Here is a 21,703-nt window from a genome sequence, read left to right as displayed (position 1 = left end):
GGAACACGCTCTTTTAAAGGGATGGCTACAGACGCAAGCATGGTCGGTGTTTTTAGAGCGCATCACATCTGAACATCGAACAAATCTGCATCTATTTCTCTGAACCCGAGGTAATGCAATTTATAGCCTAAGACGGGGTGTTACTTGAAGATAGAGTTGCAAGGGAAATAGCGAACCTTAAATGTTCACACCCACTTACATGTATTTCTCAAATGCCTTAGCAGACTACTATATTGCAGCATGAAATGCCTAAAATGCTGCGCAAAATGTCGCACTAAGGAGTATAGTAATATATTCGTGCTTCTTTAGCCTCTTCATTGGGTCCTCGGCGACCTCTTTCACCATTTGAGGAAGGAAGCGTTCAAAGTTCGTAAATTTGTTTGTCCTACAAAACCATCCTTGTCATTCCAAGAACGTATGCAATAATCACCCGCTGCCTACTTTGGGAGTGAGGTGGCGCATCAATGTGTTTCCACGCCTTCATAAACACTTGCGACTATCTGACCATTATGTTCGTTCTGCACCTCCATGGAAACTTTCGACTATCTATTCCTCATGCCTATGTAGGCGCACACACCATGTTCGCTTTTACCACTTTTTAGGCCTACTATACCTCCTACCCCGTAATTATTTCTATAAAATTTCAGTGCTTTTTTCCATTTCCACCTAACCTTACTGATAACAAACGTTTTTGCAAATTTTCTTAAAGTTTGCTCACTCCACTCTCGGATTGCCTGAAGCAGCAATGACTACATCAGAACATTTCTGAATGGTTCGAGACCTTCCTTGGCTCGAGTTTAGAGTATCTGGTCACTGACCTTGACAGGTACCTAGGGTCGTTCATGGGGAGTGAACAAACGTGCTTGCAGACATGTGAGGTTAAAGAAAATGTCGGCTTAGATTGCAGCTCTTTCGAGTACGTTCGCCTCAGTACGAGAGCGCTCATACTCTACGTATGTCACAAGAATGCCACCTTCTCCAGCAAACTACCCGAGAGTTGAGTTCTCACGCAGCTCGAAGGAGACGTTAAACGCAAAGATAAAAAAGTGACAGCCCTAGGACCCTATACGGGAAAAAGCAGTGGATGTGTGCGCTCCTTTCTTAAGCATCCTCCTAGAGAATTTTTGAGAACACACGCTCCCAAACCCACCTACTCCTCGTCGGACAGAGGCGGAACTTTGCAACTAAGTTGCGTGATGGTTGCCTTACAGATTAGGAAACTATCACTACAACGTGTGACGCGAAGCTTGCACTGATGAAGTATTTTCTGTCTGCCTCGATGATTTAATCGAATTGGCTACATTTTTGTGCTCAAGACGCTCAACTCGTATGTTAATATAACGCAGTAGACGGGGCTCGTGTTTATCACTTCCTGCAGCCGAACGTGGATTTCCGAGCCGTCCAGTGGGCGTCTCTCTCAACATTCACAGACCGTAACCTTTGGGTAACCTTTGTAAAGGTGCACGTTTCCACATTGAAGTATACTATAATATAAAGGTTACACAATGTAACCTTTCCACTTTTAACCTGTGTTAAAGTTACAAATGGTAATGGTACTTCTTTTAATGCATAGGTTACGCAGCTTTTTTAGCGCTGTAATATGTAACCTTTGTACGCCACAATGACTGGTCTAAATATGGCAAACCTTTCTTGCAACTTGCTGAAGGTGATGAAATACAGCGGTCTGTTGGATTTTGATTTGAATGGGAAAAAATTTGCCAAACAAGACAATGGTTTAGAAAGGAGAAAATACTAACATCGGTATGATAGTAAAATTGTTCAGCCCCAAATACAGTGCGAAAAGACGATGTCTAAGCCGTGCGCTGGAGCATCTAGATGGACGCCCATTGACTGAAATTAAGATTTTAGGTCCTTGGCTACGGCGATAGTCTGCGCTGAAGGCCTCCCAGGCACTCCTCCGCTTTATGAAAAGCACAGGCCTAATCGAAATACTATGATTTTGCTGTTATGTTACGTAATATGACTGTGACGTGATGTGATGTGATATGTCTGTGATGTGACATTACTAACTTCACCCATTACTCTATCACAACTTTTATATTCAGTCTCCCCTTTCCCCCAGTGCAGGGTAGCAAACCAGTTTCTTTTACGGATTAACCTCCCTGCCGTCTCTCCTCATGGACTCCAGCTTCTTCAAGACTAGGGGAAATACATAACAAACTCCTCAAATTGTGTGCATTAAAGAAAAACTTAGGATCGTGACAGATGCAGGTGTGGTCAATGCACAATTTTTAAACGTTTCGCAAAAACATATATCGCAATAAATGGGCATGCAAGGCACTGAAATATGGGCTCGTATTAGAGTATTAGTGTTGGCATTCCAAACAGAACCACGTTGAACAAGCAACCCAATAAAGCAAATTCAGATGAAGTCTTGCTTCAAAACGAGCTTGTCTACAACATATCGTCTTATTGCAATGTAAATAAAAAATAGGCACTGTAATTGTAGTACTAAAATGAACAAAATAAAAGCCCAATTATTCAAGACCAAGTAGCAAGTCAACGTTACATCGTGTAAAGGGTACAACAGACACAAAATATAAATGGTAAAAATATGAAAGAAGGCAATATCGAAGCTCACCCACACCCGCCATAGACGTACAACAGCCTACCACCCAAAGACAAATGGCTTGGTGGAACGCCTGAATAGGACCTTGACCGACATGCTTTCCATGTATGGTGATGTCGAGCACAAAACCTGGGACCAAATTCTTCCATACACAACATTCGCGTATAATGCCGCGCAGCAAGAAACGACGCGGTTCACTCCGTTTGAATTAGTCTTCGGTCGCCACGTAACCACCCCCCTGGATGCTATGCTACCCGTGGACCTCCCTGACAGTGAGACTGAACTTGACGTCGATGTTGCCACTTATGTTCAGCGCGCGGAAGAAGCGCGGCAACTGGCCAGACAGCGTATTCACCGCCAGCAGCAGATCGATGCTGACCGCTACAACCTTGGACGCCGCTACGTTGCCTACAACCAGGGCGACTATGTGTCGATCTGGACGCCCGTTCGTCGCGGGCTGTCCGAAAAGTTACTGCACTGCTACTTCGGCCCTTACCTTGTCCGCCGCCTCAGCGACGTAACGTATGAAGTTGTACCAGCCTCGCCGGCTCATTCATCGCACAACGGCAAGCGCAGTGACATTGTGGATGTGGTGCAAATGAAGCCCTACTACGAGCGAACCTCCGACTGACTTTCAGGCTGCATGTAGTCTATTCCGTAATGCCAGATTATTCGTGTAACTCTTGAACACTTTCTCTTCCCGCTCTTCTGTCTGACAGTAACACTGCAGCGTAATTCCGTTGTTGTTCTTGTTGTTGTTGTCCGAATAACTTATGGCACATACCCACAGAGGCGTCTCCTAAACAGTATTGTCCCGCATCTTCTTTCTCGTCACTGGTTGCCTCTCGGCGGGTTAAACGGCGATTGTTACCGAGAGGTCTGTCTGAACGCAACCTAACGGTAACATACACTCACTAAAGGCAGGTAATGATTACGTTGAAAATAAGTAAATAGTGTTAGCATTCTCATGCTGTTGTCTCATGGCTGTGTTCATGGCTGGTTTTGTGGCTATTAACAATTAAAAACGTCGCATGATGCAACCTAAAGGGGAACATCCCCCAGGAAAGATATTTGTAGCTTATTGTAATGTTGCAGTTTAAAAAAGAAACTCAGAAAAAAAGTAAGAAACACAGGATTCGAACATATACTTTATTCGCTAAGTGCTCAGGTAAGTAGTGTTAATCTAAAAATTACGCCACTGAGGCAACGAATACAGCAGGATTTAAATGCGCTCGTATTGATTTTTACAATATTTCCGCTATCTGTCACCAGGTGACGCTGCTCAGAGGACCCTACCGTTGAGAGAACGGAATCATGCAACACCGCATCGGGGCGATGCTCCAGAGCAGGGGGCAGTGGCACGTGCATTAGAGCTAGAAGAAGAGGGAGCGAAATCGGGCGAAGTATAAGACGTTGAAGTGCCCGCCCGTTCCTGTTGCCCGCGTTCCTGATTCAGCTCTCTCGGTGCCCTCGTTAAGCGGTTACATCAATTCTTTAATGTAACAACCGTAACAATAGTGTGATCACATATTTTATCACACTTCTTAAAAGAAAGAATAATATGACTACACAAAAAAAAACAAGAAAGGGAATAGAAGCAGTGCAGAGAACATGAGTTCTTTTAAAACGTTCAGCCACATTAAAACCTAAACAGCAATCAATCAATTTGAACTTCTTGACTAAACAGCACGAAGACATACGTGTGCCTAAGAGCTGTTTCAGAGGTGCGTAAGATCAACAAATGCAGCATAACTTCCCTAGAATATGCAAACAAAAGCCCCTCGTGACTTCTCCAGCCACTGTATTCACAAAGATGCTCAGTGACATGAGCAATAGCTTGTAACATTAACAGTGTTATAAGCTTGACAACACTCGCATAAGTATATACATTTGTGTTCATATAATTCAACATAGTAGAAAGTGAACATTGAAAAATATTTCTCTGTAGAAAATTTGAACACCTTATTCTTTTTAAAGCGCATGAACAGGCTCTTAAGCCGGTTCGTCAGTAGTCCACGTGGCACTACATTGTCGGGCAGGGCAATCTTCTGCAGCAGGTTGAGTATGCCGGAAAATGCCGGTGGGTAGTCGAGGCTTTTTATGTAATACGTAACCAAGAAGACGATGAGGGTACGAGGTTGCCGTTGCTGATCGAGATCACGTCTTTATATATACTTTCAGCGTAAACACAAGCGTGTTCAGCACAGGTGTATATACCTGAGGTGCAATCACTTTAAGAAATCACTTTAACGAGAGTCAGTGAGCGAGAATTCGTACTTAACGCATGGCTGATATTTTCACCAGTATAAAACATATATGGCACACAGAGAACACGAGATTTTTCAACAGGATCTCATCATTTTAAAAAAAAATGACTTTTTCATCATGAAAAGCCAGTATGCAAAAAAGCTCCGCTTTAACTCTCGACGTGTGCTTGCTGATAACTGATGCCACTTGGTTTCGACCAACTGTCCCAAACATCGGTGTTATTTCGACCCAAGCTTGCCACAGTGTAGACGCGACTCTGTTAAGGACTGGCGGGCACACCCAGAGGCCTAAGCTTTCGTTTTTTTTTATTTCAACCTGAAAACTAGCGAGAATGTGACAGTTAAGCAAGCAAAGGTCGGAAAGTAGCTAGTCGCACAACTTGAGGAAGGCTATTCGGGCAACTGAGGCGTCAGATGTGAAATGAGAACCTGGTACAAACAGTCTTTTGCGAAGCAAGCAGATGCTAGCAACATCTCCTGTGGCTTTCACGAGGCTTCAAATTTCCAGTGGAGGCCAGCTACACGCATCCGAACACCTGCGTAGCAACAGAGTACCTGCAAAATTTGCTCGCTGATATTTTATGCCAGATGATGCAGCCCAATATTCTGACAGCGTATACGCATGTGCATCACCCAGAGAAAGACGACATGCAGGGATGGTTGTTTCTATGTTTTGCTTTTAGCTTTTCCGTATTTGGACGACTGCTTTAGAAATGCAACGAATCAGCGTTGAAATAATAAAAGTGCATCTCCAGGGGGCTCAACGAGGCTTAAAATGCCCAAGGATGGCCGACAGCGTGAAATAGAAGTGCAGAGCAACTTCGGTAGAAATGAAAACAAAACATCAGTAATCACTTCTGGGCATAAGTGACAGTGTGCGCTCGGTGGTAACTGATACCACTTAGCTCTGCCCATGCTTGTCACTGGTAAACGCGCACCTGGGTACGTTACACTTATAGCTTATCTGTACATGAAATTTCATATTAAGCACGTATTTCGTACTAAGCAAGTAGAGCTATAACGGTTTTCTTTAAACAATATCGTGCTCACTGAAACAGTTTCTTGCGTGTAAGTGCTTGTTTCACGTTTTGTTTTAGGCATTTCTGTATTCAACCTACTTAACCATTCCAGCAACCAAGCTGTTAACTATGCTGTTGCACTTTATAAATTCCACCCTGTTACTGTAAACCACCTGGGCAGGATACGAGGTAAAACGCACGAAGGAGTCAATTCGCAAGAAGCGTGAAATTTCTTCACGGTATATAGTGTCACTGCATGCCGTCCATACTACACTGAAACATCAGTAGGCTCTCTGACATATCGCGTAATCTACGGATTATGGTTCGGTACAGCCACACACTCAGTATTTTTTACACATGCCTGGTTTTAGCGCAGTACGTTTACGGCTAAAAGGTCAAACAACAAAGAGTAAAAAGATGTGCAAAGGTGCCTAATTTTAACCGAGAACACAGGTATAGCCGCAAATTTCAAGCGTGCTCATATCAAACTATAAAAAAAAACGCACATGTGACCAACGCGCCCACACGCATGCGAGCGGGCATAACTAGCGGTGAAATACCAATCTGTACAGATCATAGATTGTACCTAACGACCCGAGCCACCGAACCGAATCAATATCACAGATACCTAGACTCATCAGCACCAAGTCAGTCATGTACTGGTAGAAAGGTATCGAACCTGATATAGGTACGAAGTGCAGTTACAGAACGCACTCCACAAATGAGCAGAGAAAATACAAGTTTTAATAAGCAACTAATAAACGAAGACTACGTCAGTTATTACTGTGTTTAGATGCAAAAATAGCCACTCACCCAAGTCCGTGTTTCTGCATTAAACGATTGAACCGTTGCTGCAGCATGCAGTTAAAAGTTAACCGTGCTAGCTGCGAAGCCGTCCGACGAGCAATGACGTACCGCGGACAGCCATATAAAGGTTCATTGCAACTGCCGTGATGCACACCTCACAAGTCTCTTCCTGTTTAGCGGCATTGGCGATTTTGTAGTACGTACACAGGCCCAAAGACTTCTATATCACCCCAAACATTGCACACAAAAAACGTCACCAGCAAACAGCGTACTCCATGAGAAATTTGAAGTACTCGAACTAATTGCGCTAACGGCGCAGCCGCCACAACATTGTAACGTTCGGGCTTTCCCGTCGTCCAGACCACTGCGCGCAACGCAGCTAACCGTTTGGCAAAGGGGCCACTTTTCAAAAAAGTGGGTCTTGCGCCGCGCGTGTGCGCATACGTGTCTCTATGGGCATATCTTCCGTCTTGTCAGCACATAGGCTACCATGCTGCTCATAGGTTACTGTGCAAAGGTCACTTGGCAATAATTTAATGGTAACCTTTGAAACGCTTGAATGTTGGCTGTTGTAACCTTTAGTCTGTGCAAAAATAAATAAAACATGACCACAACATGAAAACTGGCGACTTGTAACCTTTGCTATATAGGTTACTGACATATAAATATTACTTTATACGTTTCTGTGTTTTAGAGTGTAGCTTTCGACTGCAACAGTCGCTGAATTGTTTTGACAGCATGACTGACAAACCTCTTATCGATCTTTAGTAAATTGATGCTCCGTACGAGGGCTCAGCCTAAAAGGCCAACAAAACCTCAATATTCTGCTTAAACATGCTAAAAGCACAAGATCTGGTTCTGCGCTTATGTGAGAAACGGAGTGCCTCTTCCATTCCTGTTATTATGCTGCTCTTGTAGAGTATCCTGCATTGTGTGTAGTCCTCTAAACAAGCATTTCGAACAACGTCTATGTCGTCTCAACAGGTAAGTCTTACTTTTTTGTGATCAGCATACAGCGATCTGCACGCCCAAAGGGGAATCCTAGCGACATTATTTTTCATAGGAACAAGCACGGAAGGAGAGGTTTCTGCTTACAACTGCGTGTGCTGACCAGAGTGAGGTTTGAATGGTTCTACTAGAGCGCATGCTGTATCATGAAGCCTTGAAATATTTCCCCGCAGTACGGTGTTTTTCAGTGCCTCTTTAAGAGTGGGAGTGTCGCATTCTATGAAGTCTCCACTGAGAAGCTATTGCCAATTCTGGAAGACGTGGAACACTATCAGTCGGGAACGGTCTTCGAATAGCTGTACGCTAATCAAAAAAGATGGCTGCGCTGTACTAGAAACGTGGTCTTGTTAGATGTCGTTGTTTATGGGCTCATACAGTAATTTTCTCCCAGGTGGACGAGGCCGAGCGCAGTGATAGCCATGGATCTAAAGCAGTGATAAAAGGTAAGCATTATCTAGTCATTGCTTAACGCTCACCTTTAACACGTCGTAAGAATGCGGGGTACAGCGTCGTTTGTCGTCGTCCGAATGATGGATATTTTTTTAAGAAAACGCCTCGCGGAATTGGCATTAAGGGACCTTGATGACTGCTTTCGGCGGTCTGCACTAGGGAATAACTTCCTGTGCTTGCGATACGAGGCTGGCGGTAATGCAGCGATCACATAACAACCCTTCCACGAATTTTCGTCTCGAACCAATCGTCGCGCTCCAAAGTGCCACAGAGCAGGTCTGTATAGAACACGCTGACTTGCTCGCAGGCACCCCAGTCAGCGGTGGCATCGCAGAGGGCCCTGCAAGGGTTGTGCACGTCATCGAAGAGGCAGCTCTCATTCAGGTAAGTCTAACGGCTGTCACGTAGTAATTTCTGCCTTCACTGTAAAATGTGCGCCGACCTGGCACCCAAGGCACTCACTTAAATCGCCTGAAAATAGTTCAGTCTTTCAGACGCAGCCGCTTTGAAGTACATGTACCAAGGGTCGATAGTGGGCGTTCCCTGTAAGCTAGCTCCTGGTGAAATTAAAGGTGCAAGCATGGGTAGAAAGTTACAAGATACTCGGAGAACTTCAGAACGGCTTTAGAAATGGTAGGCGCTTAGATGACAGCCTGTTTGTGCTTGCCCAATGCATCGAAATATCTAGAGTGGAAAATAGACCTTTGTATTTGTCCTTCCTGGACATAAACGGGGCGTACGACAACGTAAACAGAGAACTCCTGTGGAACAAAGACGAAGGTATCGGTTCTGAGATAATAGAGTTCCTACAGGAAATATACCAGGTTAACGAAGTAGAAATTACATGGGAGGCGATAAGAAGTACGGAGGATGTCAAAGTATGCAAAGGATTACGACAGGGCTGTCCTCTATCACCGCTGCTGTTCATGCTTTATATGATAAATCTGGAACGGAGGATACAGGACAGTAACCTAGTTTTTAACCTGTCATATAGATTGGGTGGAAAGGCGGTAGAGCAGCGCCTCTCCGTTTGATGTATGCATACGATATTGTGCTGCTAGCTGAGAGTCTGGAAGAATTGCAAACTCTAGTTAAGTATTGCGGACACGAAGGGGATGCTCTAGGCTTCAATTGTAGCGCAGTTACGTCGGGTCTGATCATTTTCAACGGCTCAACTGATCAGGGTCTTAAAATACAAGGCCATGAAATACCCAGAGTAGCAGAATATAAATATCTGGGGGTATGGGTAAACGAAGGATTGGCATACATTGGAAAGCATGAGCAATCACTTAAGGCCAAAGGGCGAAGGAATGCCGGGATAATGAAGCATAGGACATTGTGGGGATACAACAGGTATGAGATTTTGAGGGGTATTTGGAGAGGAATTATGGTGCGCGGACTTTCGGAAGTGCGGTTTTGAGCCTAAAATCAGAGGTACAGTCGACATTAGAAATAAATCAGAGAGCCGTTGGACGATTAACACTAGGTGCCCACGGCAAAAACTACAAATAAGGCGGTACAGGGAGATATGGGCTGGGCATCTTTCGAAGTACGGGAAGCTCAGAGTACAATATTATTAAATGAGGAACGCCTGAGGAAATTGGACAGTACCAGATGGGCAGCTAAAGTTTTTAAATACCTGTACTTAAAAAGCGTTGACTCTCAATGGAGGAAAAGGACTAGGAAACTAACTAGTAAGTACGCTAGTGACAGGGACGGAACTAACTAGTAAGTATGCTAGTGACAGGGACGGACAAATAAAGAGCATTAAGCAACAGGTGAAAAACACAGAAGGTAAGAATTGGATAAATTCGATGGAAAAGAAAGAGTGTGGAATTATACCGAAAGTGGATAATGCAGATCAGGAAGGAAGCCTTCTTTGATAACTCAAGAGGCAGGGCCCTACTTTTTGAAGCTAGATCAGGGTGCCTTAGAATACGCAGCTACAAAAAGAAGTTTAACAATGGAGATGACGCATGTGCTGTATGTGGTAACTCCAGTGAAACAATTGACCATATTATAGTCGCATGTAATGGTGTCCATCCGGAAGTTGATGCAGGCGCAATCACTGTTCCTGAAGCTCTGGGGTTTAGAGATACCAGGGGCCGGGTGAATAAATCGACGGTGGAAAATAGCAAAAAACGACTGGAAGATTGGTGGCTTAAAGCAGAGAAGTGACATAATGTTAGTAATGTAGAAACAAAAAATTAATAAATAGAATGATGGTTTTAACCAATCTAAAACAATAATTAAGATATAGGGAGAAAAATGAGCATGATAGCTACTGCTACCACCCCGTTTCAAAGGAGACGCTCCTATATTCGATCCATCCATCCTTATCAGAATAGAAAAAAAAAATGACAATGTGAAAGAGAAATTTCCTGAACGGTAATAACGTCGTATCTCCATGAATGTACACTTCAGGTGTAAACCATAAAGGGGGACGCTGCGAGTAAAATCGCCAGTTTGGTCGAAACGTTATTTTCTCAATATGCTTTATATGTGACATCCGAGTATTCACCTGTATCGTGCCGAAATACTATGGCGTAGCCAGTTGGAAAAAACTACAGAACATTTTCTGTGGTTACGACAGAATATCTGTGATGTTTGGCACTGAAAAGTTGTCGCGACGACATGATTTTATGTAGTAACAACATACTTTTCGCTAGTAACGACAGGAAACAACTTCAGAACAGCAGAAAATAACTCTAAAACTGACCATTTTATCTTGTTTTTGACACGGTTCTGTAATTTTTTTGTTTGACTGAGTAACGTGAAAAGTTTTTGAATGTGTTTTCCGAATTTCGATCGGTTGGCACTTGTGATTCTCATGGCACATCACTGATTCTCGAGCTTTTTGACGGCAGATGAACCTTAATATCATAGTAGAGAGGAAAGATTAGAAAGTCGAAGCTTCCGTTGCGTGCAGCGTCGCGTTTCTTTATAAAAGGAAAACGTGGTCCGGCGGATAAGGGTGCAAACTCCAAAGTTAATGTCAAGGTTTTTCAACTTCGTCTGCTTCAGTTCCCGAAATTGACGTTCCGTAACCACTGCCAGTGAAATTATATGGTTTTGATGCGCAGGGCTGGTTTCACTTTGACATCGCAGTAAAGCTCTAAATTATACATAATAATTATAATATATTATAATGTTAATTGAATATTGAACTAGTATCTGTAATGCACGCAGCAGACGTTTAAAGACATACTGACATTCGGAACATATGCATTTAGATTCCTTATTTATTTCCCTTTACGATGGTTTCATTTTAATTTGTATATTATACCATGCTGTTGTGTAAATTACCGTATTAGCTAGCCTCATATAGAATGCTGTTTAATAACTACCGTAAAAATTACATATATGACCAACTTTGGTTACCTTGCATTATAAATAATGAAAAGGGTCTTACTGTCTTCTCCTAGGTTTGAGTAGAAGACAGTAAACGTTTGAGCTCTGCTATCCTTACTTAAATCGTTTTCTTAGGTCGTGCAATTGCTTTACTGTGCGCCGTAATTTCGCTGCTAATTGTAGTGCCGATATCACATGAAATTGTAGTATTCACCCTTTTTAACCCTTTTTTTTCCGCTGAATTTCGGCGTACACATAGCTGCCGTATTTAAAACCGAAACCCTCTAACAACAGTGCCTAGTTTACCGTCGTCCTCAAAGAGCAGCACCTAATTCTATCATGGCGACACGCTCAGCTCTCACCTCGCTCAGTGCTCCTAATTCAGACTATAGCTTCTGGAGTCAAGTAGTGCGGCAGTTAGTGTTAATCTGACTGTTCGAGCCGGTGAAAAAAGCGTGTTCAAAACTCTCTAGGCAACAGTGTATTGTTGGCTGCTTCACAAAACTTGAAAGAACACGTTTGTGCCTTCGTTTCTGGATAATGTGGCCGGTTAAGATGCAGCGCTCTTTTCTCTGTCGTGTGGCAGGGATCCTTAAAGAAAGCTACCACTGGAAACAGAAAGAGAGAAAGAAAGGGAGACTATTTATTAGATAGGGAGTTTCGGGTATAACAGCCTTATTCAGAGACAAAGGAGACAAGACAACTGTGCAAAAAATAATAGTAAATAACCACATAAAAGATATTCGGTGATTGGACTGAACAGAAATTGGAGTCAACAGATATATAAAAAGAATTTAAGAAGCTGTTAGTGTTAGTCCGAAAATTCAAGCTACGCAGATAGGTATTAAAAAATAAATTTGTGGCTAAAATATAGGAAGTAGAATACAAGAAGCGTGCAGTTCGTTAATCAGTCCAGCGTTCTCGAGGAGGCGTATGCAAATCTCAATGCTATGAAGTGCAGCGATGGGCAGGCCGGTGGTTAATTTATTCTTGTAGCATGCTCGTACGCCTAAGTATAGGTGGTCAAGAAAAAAAATGGCTGTGGCTTAGCTAAGGTTAAGACTGGATATACGTAGCGAAAAGCAAGGTGAAATCATACGTTCCGTCTCATTGTTTAACACAGGTAAACCGGGTGGCATTATGGATAGCGATACCCATTGGTAACGCTATACAGAGGAATTTTCTGTTTCACTAGAGATCCCTTACGTCGCGCGCACCCTAGCTGCGGTTCCACTCATCTCTACAGATGCCAAACTCAACGTCTCGCGCATACTGTCATTCACCGGAGTCAAGTCTCTCAAGTGCCGTAGTCTGTCACACACATCACAAACATGGCCAAACGAGTTGTTCACTAAGTCCGGCGTAAACATTCAGGACGCATTCACGCTTTCACTCAGTCTAAACACGTTTTCGGTGTAACGGTGAGTCTTGGAACCTACTTCCATGTTTTTATCCTTGTGTTACTCGTCCTCCTCACTTTGCTGACTATCAGTGGCCACAGCGGTGGCTAATGGCCATAGTGCGTCGTTCGGCTTCTTGGCAACGCCTTTTCGCGAGGCATTCCTCGCGTTGTTCCGGCGTTCCAGATGCACGTTTCGCCTTGGCTCGACCTTTCCTCCGTTGTTCGGTGGCCAGCTCCGAGGCGCCTACCTCTGAATCGGAAGAACTCAATTTCTCTGCTCTTCTGCGTCGTTAGCAGCTGCACTCTCCTTGGTTTCCATGTCGAACGCGCCCGCCAGTTCTCCGTCAAGCGCATTATATGCAAGCGGCGCACCCTCTTCACGCATGCGCAGTAGCACGCGGCGCATCTGCGGTCAGGCGGCGAAGTCGGCACAGAACTGGCGGCTCCCGCACACGATAAACTCGGCTCTGACCCGCGTAGTGTAGCTTCGCGCTACAAAACCGGAACGTCTGACACTCTTCCCACTGAGCTACAGTTGATACAATATGAATGTTCGCTTGCCCGTCGGACACAATACTTACCATCCTGTTTGATCTTCGCCGCTGTCCAGTCGCTACTGTAAAGAATGGCGCTATAGACCGTTTGCGCCACCAGTGAATGTCACATCCTCTCTCTAGCACCGTAGGCACCGTCGTCTTCTCTAGCCTTTCGTATTTTCTCTGGATCCCCATGATTTCTCGAATATGATTTTGTCATTCGCCGGGAGCTCCTCGCTGCCCATCACCGACAGGAGGGAATCCCTGATACAACCGACATACACCGACGCATCGATTACAAGCCAATTTCCATCTATGGGCTCGATATGCGATGACAACCCTTCCCTTTCAGGCGCTTATGCCTGCCACTACCTCAAGGTACCCCTCTTCATGCTGAACGCCTCGCGATTTGGGGAGCCTTGTCAGGAGGGCCTTGCACCGGAACTGGTTCAATACGCATTCTTACTGATTCCTATGAAGCTTACAAGGAAATCGCTACTCCGGGTTCACAAGATGCAACTGCTACGGCCATATAGCTGTTCCTTAAACGCCACGAACTCGCGACCAGGACTGTTGTTATTCAGTGGACCCCAGGTCACTCGGGCGAATCAGGGGGCAATGCGACGGCACACGCCGCGCCTGATTTGGCAGGTGGGATGTCCACATTTGCTTCTCCACTTCCCTTGCTTCATCCTGACTCGACCTTGGGCGGGCAACACACCCCTTCTCTTGCCATTATGCAATATACTCGGGCCAGTCTTCGTAGCCTCAGTCACCATCGCATGCAGGTGGACCCACCTTTTACGCGAAAAACCCACCTCACCTGAAGTCAAGTAGTCTTTTTGAATAAGTTCGTCGCCCATGCGACTTACTCGCCACCTATTATGGCCCGCTGGCGTCAGTATACAGAGGAAATGATTACATGCCTCCACTGTACGACTCTAACGAGCGGCGGCATATCTCATGTACTCTGGGATTGCCCTGTTTTTACTACCGGACGCTCCGCGATCAAACCCTACCGCCTGAACTACCGTTCCCTTCTAGAAACTGATGCTAACACACACATGATATTTGCTAAGTATGGCTCGCTTAGTGGCCTGATCATAGCAATATGAGTTGAGTGACGACCTAAACAATGAAGATTCTGTCTACTCCCCTTTACCCACATCCATGGCCATGAGCCTTCCCATTCAATAGAGGACATTCAATCATTGAACACGCGCTGGACTTACGCCAGCCGACGCTCATGATCGGCGACAGTGGGTACAATATTTTGAAGACCCTTTTGAATTTGATGACCCTTTTGGGGTACGAACATCGGTTGCTCGGCAATGCATAAGAACTGGGAATGCTGACTCTCTTCTTCCTAGTGAAAAGGTAACCTGGTTTATAGGAAAGGCAGATTGTCGCGCACATCAGTGGACACCTGAAGCGCGCATTAAGGGAAAGAAGAGGGAAGTGAAACAAAAGAAAAACAGGTGTCGTAGAGTAGGGCTGCGGAATACCTTTGACCGTATGGTGTTCTTTAACGTGTACTGACGCCGCACACTACATGGGCACTTTTGTCTATCACTTCCAGAGAAACAAAGCCGCCGTGTTCGCCTCGGCGTACACGGTTTCAGTAGCCGAGCTTTACAGCGGGTCTCTTCTTGCTGACTGTATAAAGTTTCCAGCGGCTCATCACTCAACAGTTCACGAGCATGAAATTCAGAGGCAAACCCTATAATAAGCCATTGGCCGAGCATGGCGAGGAATTCTAAGAGCTCGGTCAAGTTAGAAACCCTTGAAAATATGTCATTGAAACTGCCGCGGGATCCGCAAAAAGCGGGGTATTCATAAACAACACATCAAAAATTGCACTGTACCACCAGACAATTCACCCTACAGGAAACCGGCTGCTCACCCTCTCTCTCTGGCTACTCAGCATATGAGGGGCAGGGGGAAAGCAAGGTCGCCACGCTGGTTGCCAAAGCTGTCACCGCAATCAGACACGATATCGACAGAACGGACATTGACCACGTTCTTATCGAAGTCATTACCCAAAAGAGAAGCCAAGAAACCATCTTCCTGCTTATAGTATACAGCCCGCCAGGCAAAGGAACGCCAGCTTCAGCTGCCTCCTGGGCAAGGCAGAACAAGCAGCAGGCAAGGTGGCCTTCTCATCCTGGGGGACGTTTTTGCCTGGCATAAAAACTGGGGCTATGTCAGAGAAACTCAGAAAGGCAAGGATCTAGTCAGAGAAGCTGATCGCAGAAGCCTCGGCCAAATCACTGATCATACACAACCAACACGAGTGGGAAATAGCATCAACCGCGATTCGTGCCCAGAAATTGCGGGGAGACGCTAGGCAGTTACCACTGCATATTGCGCATCCAGATAGAAACTCTCCCGATCAGGAAAAAATACGGCCAGGCTAGACTCACACACTGGGAAGCCTATTAAAAAACTAGGGTGGAGTGCGAAGATAAAAAAGTTCACGGACATTAGGGACTGGGTCGCGGGTATCAAATCGGACTGGAAAAAAGTGACTAGGAAAGTCGCTCTCACCACCAAGACGCCCAACGGGAATAAACATCTCTTACACCTCTAGGATGATACACGGGGGTTGCTAAAGAGATGAAAAAGGCAGAAGCACAATAGAATGCTCATGCATAAAACCGTCAAGGTGCAGCAGCACCGGGATGCGCGCCGACCTAAAAGCCTCCTTATCACATTAAATGCAAGCACTGAGGGCGTATGTAACTTCACTTATTATTCAGCAGGCACCTGCGCCGGTTCTCCCTTCCTGGAAGTTTGTACAGTTAAGCGACAATAAGAGAGCAGATAACCGCAGACCAACGTCTGGCAACTCGGCATCGTCCCTTCGCCAGAGATTTCAAGAGCAAGATGCTCACCTGCCTCCAGGATCCATTCTAAAGTACGTCGATGCAAGCATACAAGGCTGTGAAGCAAAAACAGCAATCTACTGTCCGTTGAGACCTAGCCTGAATCAAACAGGTCGGTTGAGTCCTTCAGTCGTGACCGACTCTTCGTGACCCTATGGACCATGTCACGCCATGCTTTTCAGTCTCTCACTATCTTCCTAACATCACATAACTCCATCTGCAGCGCCTCGAGGATGCCACCTAACCATCGCGTTCGCTGCCTACCCCTTCCCCGGTGACCCTCAACCTTTCCCAACATCAAATCTTTCTCCAGCGACTCCTCTCTTCTCATCAGATGACCAAAGTAGCTGAGCTTTAACTTTGGAATGTGACCTTCCAATGAGCAGTCAGGGTTTATGGTCGACAATATCGACTGATTTGATCTTCTGGCAGTCCAAGGAACTCTGAAGAGTCTCCGCCAGCACCACAATTCAAACGCGTCAATTATTCGGCGGTCAGCCTTCTTCACAGTCCAACTTTCGCATCCATACACCACAACTGAAAAGACCATAGCACGAGTTATGCGGATCTTGGTTGGCAGACTGATGTCTCTGCTCTTTACTAGGCGGTCAAGGCTAACCATGGCTCTCTTTCCCAGAAGCAGACGTCTCCTAATTTTATGGCTGCAGTCTCCTTCCGGGGTAATCTTGGAGCCCAAGAAGAGAAAATCTGTCACAGCTTCCACTTTTTGTCCCTTGATGCTCCAGGACGTGATAGGGCAAGACGCGATGACCTTTATCTTTTGAATGTTCAGTTTAAGCCCAGACTTCTCACTCTCTTCTTTTACGCGCATCAGAAGTCTCTTGGGTTCTTCTTCACTTTCTGCCATTTAAGTGGTATCATTAGCATATCTAAGGTTGTTGATACGTTTTCCAGCAACCTTCACTCCAGCTGGAGACTCGTCCAGACCGGCCTTCCTCATGATGCACTCTGCATATAGGTTAAATAGGAAGACGATAATAGGCAGCCTTGCCTTACTCCTTTATCAATCGGAAACCAATCAGTAAGACCATGTCGAGTTCTGACTGTGGCCTCTTGCCCTTCATACAGGTTCCTGAGGAGACAGATGAGGTGTATTGGAACTCCCATCTCTTGGAGAGCTTGCCACGATCTGCTGTGATTTACGCAGTAAACCGCTTTCGCATAATCGATAAAGCAGAAGTAGATGGGTTTCTGGAGCTCTCGCTCTTTCCATGATCCAGCGAAGGTTGGCAATTTGGTCTCTAGTTCCTCTGCCCTTGCGAAACCTAGCTTGCACGTCCGGAAGCTCCCGATCCACATACTTCTGCAGCCTACCTTGGAGGATTTTCAACATCACCTTGCTAGCATGCGAAATAAGCGTGATCGTGCGGTAGTTGGAACAATCTTTGGCACTGCCTTTCCTTGGAATGGGGATGTAAACTTACCTCCTCCATTCCTGTGGCCACTGCAGGGTTGTCCAAACCTTCAGACATAACGTATGCAGAATGTTAACAGCATCATGGTTGAGGTTTTGAAGCAACTCAGCTGGAATGCGATCAATTCCGCTTGCTTTGTTCTTAGCAAGGCTGGCTAAGGCCCCTTCAACTTCACTCTTCAGGATGCCCGGCTCGAGATAAGTAATCACAACCGTCATATATTGGGTTTGCACATCCGGGTCCTTCTTTTACAGTTCTTCTGTGTATTCCTGCCACCTCTTCTTTATCTCTGAGGCTTCAGTGAGGTCCTTGCCTCGTTTGTCCTTTATCACGCCCAGCTTAGCACAGAACCTTCCTTTGATATCTTTGATTGTCTTATACAGAGCTGTTGTGTTCCTTAATTGGCTGTTGTCCTCAACTGCTTGGCACTGTATGTTCAGGAAGGCATTCTTATCTCTCCTTGCTATTTTCTAAAAATCCGCATTGAGAACCTTGTATCTTTCTCTTTCCCCATAACGTTTGCCATCCTCCTTTCCTCAGCTATTTGCAAAGCCTCTTCGATAACCAGTTTGCTTTCTTGCATTTCGTTTGCTTTGGAACTACCTTATTAGCAACTTCTTGTATTATATCACGAACATCAGTCCACATCTCTTCAGGCTCTGTCGTATAAATCGAATTCTTGAAATCGATTCCTCACTTCCACAGCATAGTCTGGTGGAATTTGATCCAGATCATACCTGAAAGGCCTTCTAGTTTTCTGCGTTTTCCTCAATCGAAGCTTAATTTTCGCAACAAGATGCTGATGATCGGCGCCACAATCGGCCCCAGCCTTCTTTTTACTGCTTGTATAGCGCTTCTCCATCTCTGCCGGCAAAGAATATAATCGATCTGATTTCTGTACAGACTGTCCGGTGAAGTCTGTGTGTACGGGCGCCTCTTGTGCTGTTGAAAATGAGTAATCGCTATGGTCAAATTGTTTTCTTGACGAAACTCTACTAGCTTCTGCCAAGCTTCATTTTTCTCACCAAGACGAACTAAGATGGCAGAACCGGAGAAAGAAGAAGCGCCTGAGCTGATACGTGTCTGCTTAGAGCTCTGTGTTTTTATCTTGTTTCGCCTATTTACTGTCGTTTTGTGTGGGTAGGACAGTACCCTCCGTGAGAACGAATGACGAAGACGCCCCTGTGGAGCGATTTCCGCCTCAGTGGGCCCTTTCTGAAGTAAGAAAGTCCAACCGGATCCCTCCGGCGCAGGCTAGGCTTAGCTCGGCGTTGCCGAGCGAGGCTGGGCTACGCGCCTGCATGGAGTCTGCTCCGCCGACGACAGCTGTGCGGATTTCCTCTGTGTTACGTCCTGAAGCACCATCCACGTCCACACAATCATCAACGCCTACATGCCCCCAGTCTGCTTCGTGTTCGGATGGAACGACTTCGGCTTGTCCCATGGATTGCTCCGCCGCCTCTGTACTGTAACCCTCCCTCAAGGAACTGTTCCCGTCGCACCGGTTCAATCTTCCCTTCCAAGGCCAACTGCAGCGTGTCAGCCCCGGACACCACCACAGATGCCGCCAGTGAGTCGAGCCTCGCTTCCACTTGCTGCTAACTCGTTCCGCGTCACCATCAAGCCTACATTGCGCTTTGATATAACGACTATCCCTCCCCGGTGTGTCCAAGCCACAATTTACCAAGTTCTAGGTTCTACTAACTACAGTGGATTTGTCGTCCATCGCCCATCGAACACCATTACGGTGAACTTGCCATTCTTGGTGAACGCCCAGAAAATCTGTGCAGTTACTCAAATTCCCCTGGATGCTAATGAGCATGTCCCAGTGGAAATATATTTTGCCTCTGGCCCTGACACCCTCCGCTGCGTCGTTTACCATGTCGAGGAGGTGCGAGCAAACATTCGCTGTTCAACTCACGCAGTGTTGCAAGCACGACCTCTGGGGCGCGGCCGGGGTTCATACCTACTCACCCTACAAGACCCGTTGACTTTGCCTGAGTACCTAACCTATTATGGTGCGATTATCAAACCACAGCCCTTCCGACCTCGTCGTATATTTTGTTATCACTGCCATAAAGAAGGGCACATGCAAAATACCTGGCCTAATCCGGCAGCTGTGGCCGACATGAATGAACCAATAGCACTTTGTGCCCTAGGCAAATCGGCGGACCATGACATGCGCTCCCCCGCTTGTCCAAAGAAGAAGTGAACGAGGCCGTCGCGCAAGCCGCCTGGAAAAGCAGATGTTCCTATAAGTAATCGCTTCGCTGCTCTTACATGTGACGAAACCGACTTCCCTGCACTTCCTTTACTTGACCCACCTGCTCATCATACGTCTTCTCAGCATCGTTCATACGCACAAGCGACTCACCCTCGTGGGTCAAATGGTACACCAAAACGGCCAGTGCACCAATCACATGTGGATGCCGCAGATGAAGACGCTGTTTTAGACAATGCCATTGCAGAGGCTCGCCAACGTCTAGACGAACTCACCCAGCTCCGCGAACAGCGTCGCTCTCACCCCTCTCGTAGAAGTATAATACCTTGTGACAAGATTTCAGATGAATCACCTCAAATAAGCATCAAACCCCAACCACGTGCAGACAACCCGTTAACCCCGAATACCCCGACAGTGGATAAAATATTAGCCCTTATGGAGCAGGTGACCTCTCTCATCGTAGAAGTTCTTCGGCCTCGCAATGGATAATGTACTGTCTCTGGTGGCGCAGTGGAATTGTCGAGGCTTTGCGAATAAGGCCTCTGAAGTGAACATCCGCCTTCGCGACAAAAAGCTAAAGGCGTGGGCCTTCTTACTTCAAGAGCATAACTCACTTCCTCGCATTTCAGGATTCTGTGCTTACCATTCCCCTTCCATTCCTGATCGCCGTTGTATCAACTCTTCCCTCAGCCCAGGCAAATCTGCAATTTATATTCACACTTCAGTTCTCCACACACCGATCGACCTTTCAAGGTGGTGTAACACACACCAAGAGGTGGTAGCACTCCTAGTTAAGCCCGTACGCACGCCACGTATACTAGTTTCCTTTTATGGCCGTCCTGGTTCCGCATCTCCTAATCTTGGATGGGTTCGTTTTCTGCGTTCTACCTACTCGGATATCCCTATTCTAGTCGGTGGAGACTTCAACAGCGCACACACCTCGTGGGGTGTGCACCCATCGGATTCTCCCAGGGGTGCACACATCCAGGGCAGCTTTTCAGATAATTCTTTTCATGTTTTAAACCAGCCGCATACGTCTACCCGTCCACGAAGTGGGCCTTATTCACCTGATTTGACTTGGTGGTTGGGCCCTGGTAGCCCTCGTTGGGCTATTGAACCAGATACCTGGGGTAGTGATCACAGTCCTATCTTTATCTCTCACTCCTTAGCAGATACGTAAAATACGCCTTAGCGTACGAATAACATCTTGGGACTCTGTACGCGCAGACAATCGCTTATCTGATTTCAACCCATCATCAGCATTGCCTACGCTCTCTGCTGTTCTTGCGTCCCACACGATCACCACCACTGTGAATGAAGACGTATGCCAGACGTATGTCAGAAAAACGAGATGTATGCGATAAGGGACAAGGCGGGCAACGTCATCACGAATATGGATAAGATAGTTAAAGTAGCCGAGGAGTTCTATACAAATCTCAACAGTAGCCAAAGTAGTCAGGACGGTAATGAGATTGGCGGTAGGGAAAAACGTTCAGACGTTCCACCAGTGACGAAGGACGAGGTCAAGAAAGCATTAGAAACTATAAAAAGGGGGAAATCAGCTGGAGAGGATCAGATAACTACGGATTTGCTGAAGGACGGGGGGATATCGTGTTAGAAAAATTGGCCACCTTGTATACGCAGTGCCTGGTGTCATCAACGGTACCGGAACCATGAAAGAAGGCAAACATTATCCTCATGCATAAGAAAGGCGACTCTGAGGACCTTAAA

At 45.9% G+C, this 21,703-nt stretch overlaps 1 protein-coding gene across 1 annotated transcript in view; it reads left to right on the top strand.

Annotated features, from left to right (window-relative positions):
- LOC146194329 (uncharacterized) overlaps window positions 1–21,703 on the top strand; it is a 327,933-nt gene that overhangs the window by 276,532 nt on the left and 29,698 nt on the right. Inside the window, exons 36-37 of the mRNA XM_084597350.1 lie at window positions 8,083–8,134; window positions 8,449–8,525. Coding sequence (XP_084453476.1) covers window positions 8,083–8,134; window positions 8,449–8,525 — 129 coding nt within the window. The remainder of the gene's footprint in view (window positions 1–8,082; window positions 8,135–8,448; window positions 8,526–21,703) is intronic.

This window comes from Amblyomma maculatum, chromosome 3 (genome assembly GCF_055883805.1).
Source record: "Amblyomma maculatum isolate TAMU_Amacu chromosome 3, ASM5588380v1, whole genome shotgun sequence".
Classification (NCBI taxonomy): Eukaryota; Metazoa; Arthropoda; class Arachnida; order Ixodida; family Ixodidae; genus Amblyomma; species Amblyomma maculatum.
This window is presented reverse-complemented; position numbering and strand designations above follow the sequence as displayed.